The 15,117-nt window shown below is 37.2% G+C and overlaps 1 protein-coding gene and 1 pseudogene across 1 annotated transcript; both read right to left on the bottom strand.

Annotated features, from left to right (window-relative positions):
• Positions 1-7,737: 7,737 nt before the first annotated feature.
• Positions 7,738-8,001, bottom strand: LOC102824273 (prothymosin alpha-like). Its single transcript, XM_006871598.1, has one exon. The coding sequence runs from the start codon at positions 7,999-8,001 to the stop codon at positions 7,738-7,740; it is 264 nt and encodes an 87-aa protein (XP_006871660.1).
• Positions 8,002-9,347: 1,346 nt separating this feature from the next.
• On the bottom strand, positions 9,348-14,147 carry LOC102823887 (annotated as a pseudogene).
• Between the last annotated feature and the right edge of the window lie 970 nt (positions 14,148-15,117).

The raw sequence follows: 15,117 nt of genomic DNA, 5'->3' as shown, positions 1-15,117 counted from the left end.
TAGTAAATCATTGCTCTTGCAAAATTTTCTTATGTGATCTCCAGCATTGGTTCTATCACCAAGGCCATACTTTCCAACTACTGATCCTTCCTCTTTATTTCCAACCTTTGCATTCCAGTCACCAGTAATTATCAATATGTTTTGAATGCATGTTTGATCAATTTCATACTGAAGAAGTTGGTAGAATTCTTCAATTTCATCATCACTGACTTTAGTTATCTGTGCATAAATTTGAATATTAGTAGTAGTATCTGGTCTTAAGTGTAGGTGTATGGATATTATCCTATAACAGACAGCATTATACTTCAAGATAGATCTTGAAATGTTCTTTTTGATGATTAGTGAGATGCTATTACTCTTCAATTGTCCATCCTGGGCATAGTAAGTGTCAGATTCAAAATTGCCAATAACAGTCCATTCAGGCTAATCAATGCCTAAGACATCTATCTTTATGTGTTTCAATTCATCTTTGACAACTTTCAATTTTTCTACGTTCAATTTTATGCATTCAATTTTTTGATTATTAATGGACATTTACAACTGTTTCTCCCCATTTTGAGTTGTACCCCATTTGCAAATGAATATCCCAAAAGGTTTACTATGTTTGTGTCAACCCAGTCAACACCAACTCTTCCCCAGGCATATTTTGAGTGACTTCCAACCTGAGGGACTAATCTTCGGACACTATATCTGATAATATTCTCGTGCTATTCATTATGTTTCAATCTTCAGTATTATGGTGTTATCTGGCAGTGTATCATTGCTATTCATAAAGTTTTCAGTGGCTAAACAGGCAGAAGTAGTCTGTCTCTCCTTTTTCCTTGTCTGTCTTTAGTCTGGAAGCTCAGCTGATGCCTGTTCACTATGGGTATACCCTATTGGTATTTAAAATACAGGTCACATAGCTTCCATCATCACAGCAACACCAAGCCACCACAGTATGACAAACTGACAAATGAGTGGTGCATCTGACAAACTTAATCCTCAGTTATCTGACACATGGAGTCCTAGTGTGGTACTATGGATTAAGGTACTGGACTGTAAAGTCAGTTTAAACCACAAGGTCCTTAGTTCAAGCTCACCAGCTTCTCCTTGGAGACACTATACGTGGTCACTGTGGGTTGGAACTGACTCACTAGCATATAACAACAACAATAATCTGACACCGATAGTCCATTCAGCACATTTTGTGATTTAATTATACAGTTGATGTTGTTCTTAAGTGCCGTTGAGTTGGTTCCAACTCATAGCAACCATATATAGGGTTTCTCTGAGGAGTAGTTGGTGAGTTTGAATCCCAAACTTTGTAGTGCAAAACTGACCTTGAGGTTTCTTTGTTTGTTACTATCCTAAGGCACCACACCAGGCCCCTCTCTTCTATTCTTATGTTAACTGGTCTTACTTTCCCAAAATGTAATCCACAGATGGGGCTTTAGGGAAAACACTAAATTAAGAATTTTGAGGTGAAAGTTTTAACAGTACATTAGGTTACATTGTAACAAATTTTATATAATTTGTTCTGTGCCTTTGGTTATAATTTTTACATTATTCCAGCATTCTTATTATTTGCATTCTGTTTGTCTTGTTTCCATTGGTTTAGCTTCCCTTACCCATCTTACTTTCTTAATTTTGCTTTTGAATATCTATTGACCATTTGGTCACACATAGTTAATTGTTTAGAGGAACCCATTACTCAAGGGTGATATTGTTTATTTTAAAGGCAATCTATTATTTGGCTGAAAGGTGATCCCCAAGAGTAGTAAAATAGGCTTTTAACTTGGATTTTCAAGTTCAAAGTCTATCTTAGATTGATAATCTCCTGTTTTCCTCTAGTATTTATCAGTCTAGCCTGTTTTAGGAATTTGACTTTGGTCGATATTTTCCTACCATCCTATCTGGGACCTTGTAATGTGCCCTAAACATCATTTTTAATTACTATTTTAGACATGGTTTCTATATCATAGGATTCTTTTGATTGCATAGACTGAGTAATTGTTATCAGGACTAAATAGAGTTGTCACAACTGTGAAGGGAGAAGTTGTTTAACAAAAAGGGATGAATAGTTAACCTTGCATTCCAGGAACAGAGGACCCAAGGATGATCAGAAGGAAAGAGCATGAATGGAACCTAGGATCCTAAATGGAAACAGTGACACCAGAGAGGAATGCAGAGGTGATAGCATTGAAAGATAGAGCAACGAGGACTCTAGACTCATGGAAAGAGAAAGGCTGTGTGCTGGCAGGCAGGAGGTTGGCTTGCAAAATGTGTCCCTTGGCTGTTTACATGATTCTATATTCCTGCATGTTTTTGTGTAAATAAAAAAAGGGGGGGGGGTAGAGGCAAATACTGCTGAACAATGGCACATGGAGAGAGTTGCAATCAATAAAATGAAACAAAATACAATTGGTTGAGTGCAAAAATGATGTTCTGTCATGTAAACTATCACTCAATTCACAATAAAAGCTTAAAAAAGAAGAAAAGAAATGGTCAATGTTCAATGATCCTGAAGGAAGAAGTCCAAGGTGCGTTGAAATCATTGGCAAAGAACAAAGTACCTGGAATTTATGGAATACAAATTGAAATATTTCTACAAAGTGATGCAGCACAGGTGGCACTCACTCATCTATGCCATGAAATTTGTGACTGGAAGACATATTTGTGCCCATTCCAAAGAAGGTGGCACAACAGAATGCAGAAATCATCAGACAATATCATTGATATCCCCTGTGAGTAAAGTTTTAGTAAAGATAATGCAAAAACGGCTGTAACTATACTTTGAAATAATCCATGACAGACTTAGGTTTTGAAAGTTTGTGCAAGATGGGTACTAAAACAACTCAGAGAACTTCTAGAGGTTCAACTCAGATTCAGAAGTGGCTGTGGAATGAGGGATATCACTGCTAATGTCAGATGAATCTAGGCTGAATGCAGAGAGTACCAGAAAGATGTTTACCTGTGCTTTATTGACTATGCAAAGACTTTTGATTGTGTGGATCATGACAAGCTATGGACAGCATTGCAAAGTATGAGTATTGTGGAACACTTAATTGTGCTTATCAAGAACCTGTACATGGACCAAGAGGCAGTTGTTCGAACAGAACACGGTAACACTGAATGGTATAAAATTAGGAATGTTGTGTGCCAGAGTTGTATTCTTTCACCATACATATTCAGTCTGTATGTTGAACAAATAATTCGAGAAGCTGGACTATATGAAGAAAGCCTTGGCATCAGGATTGGAGGAAGACTTATTAACAGCCTGCAATATGCAGATGATACATCCTTGCTTGCTGAAAATGAAGAGGATCTAAAATAATTGCTGTTGAATATCAAAGACCACAGCCTTTGGAATGGGTTGCATCTCAATGTAAAGATCACAAAAATCCTCACCACTGGATCAATAAATAACATCCATATCAATGGAGAAAATATTGAAGTTATTAAAGACCTCATCTTTCTCAGATCAACTATCAACACTCATGGAAGCAACAGTCAAGAAATCAAATGATGTATTGCATTTGGGCAAATCTTCTACACAATACCTCTTTAAAGTGTTGAAGAACAAAGATGTCAGTTTGAGGACTAACTCAAGCCATGGTATTTTCAATAACTTCCTATGTATGTGAAAGTTGGAGAATGACTAAGGAAAACTGTAGAAGATTTGATGCATTTCAGTTATGGTGTTGGAGGAGAATATTGAAGTACCATAGACTGCTAAAAGAACAAACAGATTTGCTGTATGAAGTACAGCTTGAGTGCTCCTTGGAAGCCAGGATGGCTAGACTTCATTCTCATATTTCAGACATATTTTCAGGAGGGATCAGTCACTGGAGAAGGATATCATGTTTGGTAAAGTGGATGGAGATAAAGAGGAAGACCTCCAATGAGATGGATAGTACAGTGGTAGTAGCAATGGGCTCAAATGTAGCAATGATTATGAGGTTGGCCCAGGACCAGACAGTGCTTTGTTCTGGTCCTATTAGTCATGCCAACTTGATGGCACCTATCAACAACAACAAGTATTAGAATACTATCATTTAAAAGGTTCAACAATTAACAGTGCTCATTACAGTGAGATGCTCACTGAAGAGCTGAAGCCTAAACTTGTGATTAAATACAGATGACTGCTATCCAAGGGCATTGTGATCTTACATGACAATGCTCATCTGCATACCTCTGCCCACACTGTTGACATTCTGCTTCTTGGAAGCCAGAATGACCAGACTTTGTCTCTCATACTTTGAACATATTATCAGAAGAGACAAGTCCCTAAAAAAGGATATCAAGCTTTGTAAAGTGGAGGGTCAACAAAAAGGAGGAAGACCCCAAAGAAATGGATTGGCAAAAGGGCATGAGACTGTAAATTCTAAGAGGTCAGGAATTGAGTTTGCATTTTTGAGTAATTTTGTCTCTATTCTCATGTGTGGATGAATGTGAACTAAATCGCAACAATATTTGCAATTTGAAAGAATGTCGTGTGCTCATGGTTAGGTGCCATTCATTCAGTTTTAACTCATATCAATCCTATACACAACAGAATGAATCACTTCCCAGCTTTGCACCATCCTCAAAATTGTTATGTTTGAGCCTTATTGTTGCTGCTACTGTGCCAATCCATCTTCTTGGGGGTCTTCCTCTTTTTCACTCTACCAAGTATGATGTTCCTCTTCAGAAACTGGTCCTTCCTGACAACATATCCAAAGAACAAGAGACAAAGTCTTGACATCTTCTCTGCTAAGGAGCATTCTAGCTGTATTTTCTGTAACATATATATTTTTGTTGTTGTTCCTCTGGTGATCCATGGTGTTTTCATTCTTTGCCAACATCATCAAATGCAGCAATTCTTCTTTGGTCTTCCTCATTCAATGTTCAAGTTTCACATGCATATGAGGCTTTTCAAAATACCATGGTTTGGGTCAGGTATACTTTAGTCCTCAAACTGACAATTTTACAGTTTTGTGGCAGCAGATTTGCCTAATACAATGCATCCTTGCTTTCTTTTTTTAAGTTTTTACTGTAAATTGAGTGAAAGTTTACAAGGCAGATCATCAGTTTTACATTCAACAAATAATACATCTTGCTTCATTACAATGATTATTATCCCCTCCATGTCCCATCAGACAACAGTATTTCTCTCTATTCACTTTAGCTTTTTGTGTTTTTGTTTTGTTTTTTGAACAGTCAGGAATATATAATAATTTACACCACCAAAAGGCACATTCTGCAAGTCTGCCTCCTGGCCACTAGCTCTTAGTCCCTCTCTTCACATGAATCTAGAGTCCTCAATTGTTCCCTCTCTCCATGTCCCCATCTCTGCTGTTGCTGTTTCTCTGGATAAGGTCCTGCATTCTGTTTGTGCTCTTCTCCCTTGATGGTCCTAGGGTCCTTTGTTTCTGTACTGCAAAATTAATTACTCCCCAGTTTTTGTTACAAAACTTCTACATTCATAATTGTGACAGTCTCAATTAGTCATGGTAACTATTACTCACTATTGAATCATAAGATTTTTTTTAAATCTATCTTTGCTTTCTTGACTTCTGCTTCCACGAGTGTTGATTGTGGATCCAAGTATAATGAACTCTTTGGCAATTTTGATCTTCTCTCCATTTATCATGATATTATTTATTGATCCATTTGTAGGGATATTTTTTTCTTTACATTGAGGTGCAGTCCTACTGAAGGCTGTTGTCCTTGATCTTCATTAGTATTTCCAGCAAGCAAGGTTGTGCCATCTGCATATCACAGGTTTTTAAAGAGACTTCCTCCAATACTGATGCCCCGTTCTTTATATAATTTAATTTCTCAAATTATTTGCTCAGCATACAGATTGAATATGTATGGTGAAAGGATACAGTCCTCATGCACACCTTTCCTTATTTTAAGCCATTCAGCATCCCCTTGCTCTGTTCTAAAAACTGCTTCTTGGTCTATGTATAGGTTTCTCATGAGCAAAATGAAATATTCTGGATTACCCATTCTTCACTACCCATAATTTGTTATTATCCAGACAGAAGAATGCCTTTGCACTGTCAATAAATTACAAGCAAATATCTTTCTGGTATTTTTTGCTTTTAGCCAAGATCCATCTGACTTCAACAATGATGTTCCTATTTCTATATCCTCTTCTGAATCTGGTTTGAATTTTTTGTTGCTCTCTATCAATGTACTAAGGAGCTCTGGTAACGTAGCGGTTACAAATCGGGCTGCAAACGTCAAGGTCAGCAGTTAGAAACTACCAGCTGTTCCATGGGAGAAAGACGAGGCTTTCTGCTCCCATAAAGATTTACAGCCTCGGAAAGCCTGTTCAGGGTCGCTATGGGTTGGAACCGACTCGACGACACTTAACAACAGCAACAACAATCAATGTACTATTTCAACCATTTTTGAATTATCCTAAGCAAAATGTTGCTGGCATAAATTATATTGTTTGATGCTTTCCTCATTCTGTTGAGTCACTTTTCCTTGGCATGGGCACAAATATGGACCGCTTCCAACTAGTTGGATAAGTAGCTATTTTCCAAATTTCTTGGCATAGATGAATGAGTTCCTCTAATGCTGAGTCAGTTTGTTGAAAGATTTCAATTTGTATTCTATCAGTTCCAGGAAACTTGTCTTTTTGTCAATGCCTTCAGTACAACTTGCACGTTTTCCTTCAGTACTATTTGCTGCCTCTTGAAATGGCTGAACATCACCAACTCTTTCTAGTACAGTGACTCTGTGTATTCCTTCCTTCTTCTTCTTCTTTTTATTATAACAATGCAGCAAAATAAAATACCAGTTTATTGTTGGACAACATTGTTTCACACATACATCAAACAGGCCCCCCAAATAAACAGCAACTTCAGAGACAAAAAAGGAAAAGAAACCAACTACTTATAGCTAAGTACATACACACAAAAAAAGTTACCGGAATGCTTGGAATAAGATTGTAATTTTGTTATTGTTGTTTTTGCCTTTTTTACAACTTTTTTTTTCTACTTTGAGATTATAATGAACATGGTCACACTAAAAAAAGTAAAGTCAGAATTAAGACAGAGAATGCTCCAAAGGCTAGTTTCTCATCCAAGATCATTAAAAATGGCTGACCTATAACAATATGTACAAAAGTTTTCCTTTTTAAAGCATTTTTTTAAAATAAATGTTTTATTGTGAATTTTGTGATAGTCTACATGGGAGAACATTAGTTGTACATTCATTCTATCATCTATCGTTTCATTGGCATAGTTACCAGCCCATCCATGCATCCTCACCCAACCAAAGGGTGTACCCTGTAAGCCTGCGAGCGCGCGCACACACACACACACCCCACAGTCCTCAGCCCCTTTCCCTCTTCGTATCCCAAGTCCCCAGCCACACCATCTCAGGCCTCACTGCTTCTCTGGGTAGGATCCCGCGCTCTGCTTTTCTCCATTGATAGTCCTAGGGGCCTCAGCAAATAGCATTTTTAAGAAACAAAGCAGGGCCTTGGACGTTTTAGTTCTTTTTTCTCCCCTGTTGCAAATTCACATTGTGGTTTTGGCTGGGTAATGGTGAGCGCGTGTTATTTGTGGGTGGCGCTGCCCAAAGTGGGTGGGTGGGACTCTCTACTCGAAGGTGACCACGTTTAGATTTTGAGATGGGAAGTGGAGAGTGGATAGGTCATGGTGACCTTTTTTAAGTTTCACTTTTCCTTTTTTGCTTTTAGTGATCCTCTTGGATTTTCTGCCTCTTGGTGTCAACATCACATCCTCATAATCTTCAGCTATACTCTGCAGTAGTTGTGTCGGCCGTCTCATCTTCATCTCCATCTTCTTCCTCACCATCAACTTCTTCCTCTTCCTCTTCCCCACCTTCGTCCTTTTCCTTATCTATCTCATTGTCAGTCTCCTGTTCCCCATTTTCTTCATTAACATTCCCAGTAGCAGATGCGTATCTTCCATTTTCTGTTTTCTCCACAACCTTCTTCTTCTTCTTGTCATTGGTGGTCATCTTGGAGCTGGTGTCCACAGCCTCTTCTGACATGGTGGGGAATGCCCGTGATCGGATATAGAGGATAACAAAGAGAATTCTGGGAGTGTGTGGTGAACGAGGAGCACTGAAGAGGTGCCTGCGGTAAGCGTGGAGAGCCGGACCAGACCCAGGAACAAAACAAACATGGCTTTTCAGAGCAGCCAGTGGCACTCCTTCCATCTTCTTTAGATGCTTCTAGCATCATTCAATATTTTTCCCACAGAATCCTTTAAGATTGAAACTTGAGGCTTGGATTTTTCCTTCAGTTCTTTAAGCTTGATAAATGCTGAATGTGTTGTTCACATTTGGTTTTTTAATTCCAAGTCTTTTCACTTACTCACACATACCTTAGAAGAAAAGTCTGACAATTTGCTTCTGAAGGTCGTAGTCTTGATAACCCTGAGACGTGCAATTCTACTGGGCACACATGAAGTCACCATGAATCAAATCAACTTGACAACTGCTTTATTCTTTATGATATCATAATTTTTAATTCACTTTGGTCCTTGTCATGATTACAAAACTATATATCATTGTAGCAATACAGCTTCGTGTTCGTTTTTTTACTTATTTCATGTGCTTATGTTTTTTTTTTTAAAAAAAAAAAACAAGCAAACAAGGTCTTTAATATGATGATTCAACCTTACTGTTTTTTCCATAAAAGACAAGCATTTTAAATAAGTATAAAACATATCCTAATGAAAATGTTGTGAATTTCAAAAGGCATTTATAGTAGAAAGAAGTTTATATGCCTATATGTTTTTAGCTTTAAACATATTTTGTTTCAATACATCAACCTCTCTAAGTCGTACTGAAGCCTGGGAAGTTGTTGTGGTTTATCACTTGATACAAAGGTTTCATTAGGGTCCATTACCAACCTGATAATTATATCAAAATCTAAGAATCTCTATAAAACTATTCAAAAATTAGACCATTTCAGACATACTACATTTCAAAACATATTCCCAAAATGTTATGTACATAAAAAGGGTTCATCTTGGGACATCAATGCAACCAGGCAATCCTAATATCAAGTTCTATGTTTTAAATGATATTGAAATTTTATCTTTGTTATAGTGTACTGCTAAGTTACAATGAATTGGCACTAAAGAGAAACCATCTAGATTCATCTCAAACAAGCGACTGGTAATAATCAAGCAACAGTGAATACATAACTACAATATTCTACTCTGGCATATGTATTGATCTTATATTTGAAAATATTTTTCCATAAATGGTAGTTAGCCTATCCATTGGCCAGGTAGATAACTAATAAGTAATACAGCAAACAAAATCAAATCATCCTTCTAAAATTTTTGATAACTTTTACTTGGAATAATCTTCTGTGACATATAGTTCTAGAATGACTGGCATATAAAATTGGAGTTCTTCCAATCCTTATCCTTCTTGCTACCAGTTGCAACAAAGGACTGGCTCTGATACATTTCACAGGTAGCTTTCTTTTTAGAAAAAGCAGTTATTTCTTCTTCCTAAAGTCTTCTCTTTTCTTCAAGATTCATTCTCTATTCTTGGTGAACTCTTTTTTTAAAAAAGGTTTTATTGTGAGTTATGAAAGTTTACATGGGAGAACATTAGCTTTACCTTCATCCTGTCTTATTCCATTTCATTGCAATAAATAAAATTCCCTGCATGCATCATCAAACAGCCAAATGGCACACCCCACAAGCCTGATCCCTGGCCTCAACACATAGCCTTCTCCCTCTGAGAGACCAGAGTCCCCAGCTGTTCCATCTCTCCACATCATCATCTCTACCTCCATCTCTGATGTCACTGCTTCTCTGGATAGGGTCCCACACTCCACTCTGCTCCCTTGATGGTCCCAGAGTCTTCAGCTCCTGGACTGCAAGATCAGCCACTCCTCTCCTTTTGCTATAAAATGTCTACCTTTTTACACTTGCAACACTCACAATCAGTCCTGATAGCAATTATTCACTATTGAACCACAAGAGTCTTATCTCCATCTCATTTCACCAGCCCCATCCAGACAGGTTGGAAACCACTCAGAGAAGACGTGAACTCTTTTAAGATGTTCAAATTTGGCCCAGAGCGCTCTCTCAACTTCTTTCAATATGGCTTCATTCTCCTTGACTCACTGCACAAACCATCTCCTCTTCTTTCCTCTGACACTCACCATAGGTTTCATGTCTTTTGGCTTCATAGGTCTCTTGAACACTGGCAGCCTTGTTCTCTGAGCCCACATCTTTAAAGTCCAGTTCCTCCAGTTTGCAACATCTGTGTAGTTCATAGTGTTAAGTGTGAGTCTGCTCTCACAAGTCTTCTATGTTTGTACAAATGAGCATCTCCCAGAGGTTTATGAAGTCACAGTGGTTCTCATTTTCCACTTGTATAACATCCCAAGGATACTGACAAGCTTTGACCATCTTATTTCCAACCTTTACCTCATCCATACTTCCTACAACAGCAACTGGAAAATTTGCATTCATTGAAGAATTGATTTTAGCAATAGTTTTATCATCTGTTGGGAATTGGTGTATCTGGATGCCATTGCTAACCAATTCACTCATAAGCTTGATCTTGAATCTCTGTAACTCAGTTTTATAAATTGCATCTGCTTTGGCAATTACTGGTATAATGTTCTCCTTACTTGTTCAGATTCTTTATGGTTAAGATATCAAGTGTCTTTAGAGAGTGGCTTGTACGTGAAATGAAATAAAGACACACATGGATGTGGGAATCGTGGTAGTTACAGAGACTGTGCTTAATCTTCAGCTCTTCTTTAAGACAGACCTCAAACTGAACATCTATGTAGTCAACTACTGGCTAATAGCTCTCTTCTTAGTTTATTTGGTCACTAAATCCCACTGTATTCAAAATGGTTAACTTTAATTGAACATTACTTTCCTGGAGTTTCATATGTCTGAGCCTTAAGTCTACCATGTGGATAAAAGTGTGAGGATTGATGATCTTCAAAATTAGAATTAAACAATGTTGAATCATCAGTATTGGTTTCTCAATTCCAGCTTCCCCCATAAAGAGGATATTAAAACAGTGGATCTGTTGATCAGCTGATCAGGTAAACTCTCTAAACCAACATGGCCAGATATAGTTAAGGAATGAATATTTTCTCTCTCTCTCTCTTTTTGTCTCTGTTCATCGTCATATACTTGTGAGGTCATGCAAGGTGATTTTGTTGCCAAATGAGTTTGAAAAAGCAGGTGTTGTAACACGTCGGAGAAGGTTATGGTCCCCAAAGAATGGGACAGGGGCTAGCTGTGGCCATGGTCTCTATCCTGGCTCACCGTGAGCAACTAGGTCAGGAACAATGGCTGCCTATGTTTTTATATAAACACAGCTCATATTTTCTAAAATCTTGAAAGTAGAGAATGCCAGAAAGATATTTTACTGGGTTTTATTGACTATATGGAGTCCTGGCTTGGCACTATGGATTAATGTACTGGACTGCAAGGTCCATTTAAATTGCAGGGTCAATGATTCAAACTCACCAACCACTCCTTGGAAACCCTATATAGGGTCAGTATGAGTTGGAACTGACTCGACAGCACTTAACCACAACAACAATTGACTATACAAAGGTTACGTGGATCATAGCAAATTATAGATAACAATGCCAAGCATAAGAATTTCAGAACCTTTAATTATACTCATGTGAAACAATATAGAGACCAGGAAGTAGCCATTCAGACAGAACAAGGAGAGATTGCATGGTGTAAAATTAGGAGAGACATTTAGCAGAGTTGTAGCTTTTCATCATATTTATTCAATTTCCATACTGAGCTAATAATCTGAGAAAATTGACTACATCAAGCAGAATATAGTGTCAAGTTGGGAGGAAGACTCATTAACAACTTGTAATATTCATGTGACACAACTTTGTTTACAGAAAGTGAAGAGGGCTTGGAAGCATGTAATGATGACCAGAGACTATAGGCCTCAAAGTGGATTATGTCTCAACATAAAGAAAAACTTCTTATAACTGGATAAATATCACCATAAGTAGAGAAGAGACTGAAATTGTCATGGATTTCATTTTATTTGAATTTACAATCAATGACCATTTCATTTTATTTGAACTCATAATCAAGGTCCAGGAAGCAGCTGTCAAGAATATAAATGTTGTATTGTATTGGACAACTCTTTTGTAAAAGGTGTCTTTAAATGTTAAAAGTAAAGCTGTCACTTTGAAGACTAAAGTGTGCCTGACTCAAGCCATAGTTTCCTCATATGCATGAGAAAACTGGAAAGTGAGTGAAGAAGAGAAATTAAAAATGGATTTACTTGAACTTTGGTGTTGACAAAGAATATTGGATATATCACGCGCAGTCAGAAAAACAAAAAAAAATCTATATTGGAAGGGGTACAGCCAAAATCTCCCATAGAAGCAAAGATGGCAAGGGTTTGTCACATATAATTTGTAACATGCTATCAGGAGGCACCAGTCCTAGAAAAAGACATCATGATTGGTAAAGTAGATGGTCAGGTAAAAAGAGGAAGACCCTCAATCAGGTGGATTGATACAGTGGCTGTTAACAATGGATTCAAACATAGCAACAAATGTGAGGATGGCATAGGATTGGCAGTGTTTTCTTCTGTTGTACATTGGGTTGCTATGAGTGGGAACTGACTCAAAGACATCTAACAGCAACAACAACAATAGCACTTAAAAAGAAAAAAAAATCTTGGATTTATTTTTAAATCACTGAAGGATTCATTTAAGGCTAGTCACTGGTAGTTATATTTCCTAAGAGATAAGTTTGTTTCTTTTTATTTGGATTCTATAAAAAGCAAGATTAGGAACTTTATATCTTGTGATTGTTCCTGACAGAACCTTTAGCAAACACAGTTATCCAAGTAACTCGAGAGATGGGGTAAATATGGTCATTGGGTACTTGATAAATGTAATCACTGTTAAATTGGGTTGTTTTTTTGAAGAACAGACTTCTTTTTAAAAGTGCTTTTCGTGTCAAATGATCATTTGTCTAGAGGGAAGTTATTTCAGGGAACAAATGAAGTCATCACTTATTTAAATTTCCTATGTCAAGTAGATCTTTTCTGGGGTGGAGGGATGGTGGTACAAATTCTTACTCAGATTGTGTCATAGCATTCATTGTACTTGGAGAGCCCATTCATCACGAGAGTTTAAGGCTGGGCTGGAATTTCTGGGAAGTTAGGATGGGGTGGGGTGAGTGGAGATCAAACATGTTTGTTATAAATTTTTACATGAAAAATACATGTGGAGTCATGAGTCACATTTAGACTCAACCCCAGTACTCATAAACATTCTTCAAGATTCTTCAGTGGTTGCTCTGTAGAACTGTTCTTACTGGGTTTTGTGATGAATTGTAATCTCATTGTTTTCTCCAGAAAAAAAATTGAAGCAAAATAAGTGATCTAAGTAAATTCAGGTACTTATATTCTAATTTGAATTTCTTTATGTTTCATATAAAGAAAAGATCGCATATCTACAATATTAAATTTTCCCACTCAGCAACATGCTGTTGTACTTATCCAGTTCTTATTTTATGTTCTTATACTTTACAAATTTTTTTCAGAGGACTTTTGATTCTTAAATTTATTCCTAAGAATCCATTGCATTCTCTTGCAGGTTATTAAAATCTACTAAAAGCTATTGGTGTTTGTGTGCTAAATACCAATAACTTTTAGGTAGATTTTATGTAGTGGTGGTGGTGGTGGTGTGCCATGGAGTCATTCTGACTCATAACAACCCTGTATAGAGTTTCCGAGGCTGTAAATCTTTACCGGAACAGAAAGCCTCATCTTTCTCCTGCGGAACTGCTGGTAGTATCAAAACACTGACCTTGATTTTATGTAAATATGGTGTTTGTGTGCTAAACATCTACGAGCTTAAAATTTATAATGTAAAATAATTTATAATTTCATTGATTTGAAAAAAAAATTCTCTGTTGGTGATCATGCCTGGCAATAATAACAATAAGCCATCTCTTTCTATTATTAATTTCTCAGATAATTTTAGAATATTATTTTGAGAGCATTCCAAAATCACATTATATAATTGGGAAATTTTTTTTCTTTTGAATTTAAGTGTTATATCTATTTGAATACCTTTGGCAGCAATCAATAAATTCTTTATAAAACAGATTTACTTTATAGAGCTTCAAGTATCCAATTTTTACCATTTTGTAAAAAAAAAAAAAAAATATTTCAATGATTCAAGGATGCTTGCTATATTCCCACATATTACATCAAGTGTGTTTTGAGTATGGAGAAAATCAGTATGGGGATAACCTGATCACTTCTAAAGTTATTACATGAATCTGAAAATATCAAAGTATTTCAATACTTTGAAAGTTTAGAAACTTAAAGTTGAGACAGAGAACTTGTGTTTCTGAACAGAATAGAGAACCTTGTGGTAGAACAAATACAGGCAAGCACCTGGCAACATCCGATTGTGTGGGGCAGGATGGAGGGACTTATTTGGAAGAGTGCCAGGTGACAGTACCAGCAGTGAGTTTGTGGTGGTTTGACAATCATGGTCTTGTCTTTCCTTGGCTTCCAGAGCTCAGCTGCAGCCCTCCAGCTTTGGTGCAGCATATAGCCCCTGAGCAGCAGTGGCAAGTGAGCTGCAGCTGTCACAACTCTTTCTGCTACCTTTAGCATGTGCTCTGCCTGTACTCCAACCCCACCCCCACTCCCTCCATGAGACTGAGACTTCCAACTCTGACCATGCTCCCCCAATCCTGAGGTTCCAGCATCTAACAGAGAGACAGAGCAGTTTGCAGGGGGTTACTTTGATATATGTGTTTCAAATGTATATAAATACATGTAATTTTTCTCACAATATCCAAATCACCTAATGTTCTCTTTCACAGAATGCACTGGAGATGTTAAGTGGCGCATGCCTGTACTCCACTGAGTACAAAAAATTGTTCATTTTTTGAAGCAAAAAGAGCTAGAAGTGCTGAGATTACTGTTATTGTTTAATGGAGTTGACCCGACTCATGGTGACCAATTGCACAATAGAACTAAAAGCTGCCTGGTCCCAAGCCATTCCTTGATTGGTTGTGATGAAACTTTTGTGATTCATAAAGGTTTTCATTGGATACTTTTTAGAGTATTTTGCAAAGATTTTTTTGCTAGTCCATCTTA

The sequence above is a fragment of the Chrysochloris asiatica genome, unplaced genomic scaffold (genome assembly GCF_000296735.1).
Source record: "Chrysochloris asiatica unplaced genomic scaffold, ChrAsi1.0 scaffold00169, whole genome shotgun sequence".
In the NCBI taxonomy this organism is placed as follows: domain Eukaryota; kingdom Metazoa; phylum Chordata; class Mammalia; order Afrosoricida; family Chrysochloridae; genus Chrysochloris; species Chrysochloris asiatica.
This window is presented reverse-complemented; position numbering and strand designations above follow the sequence as displayed.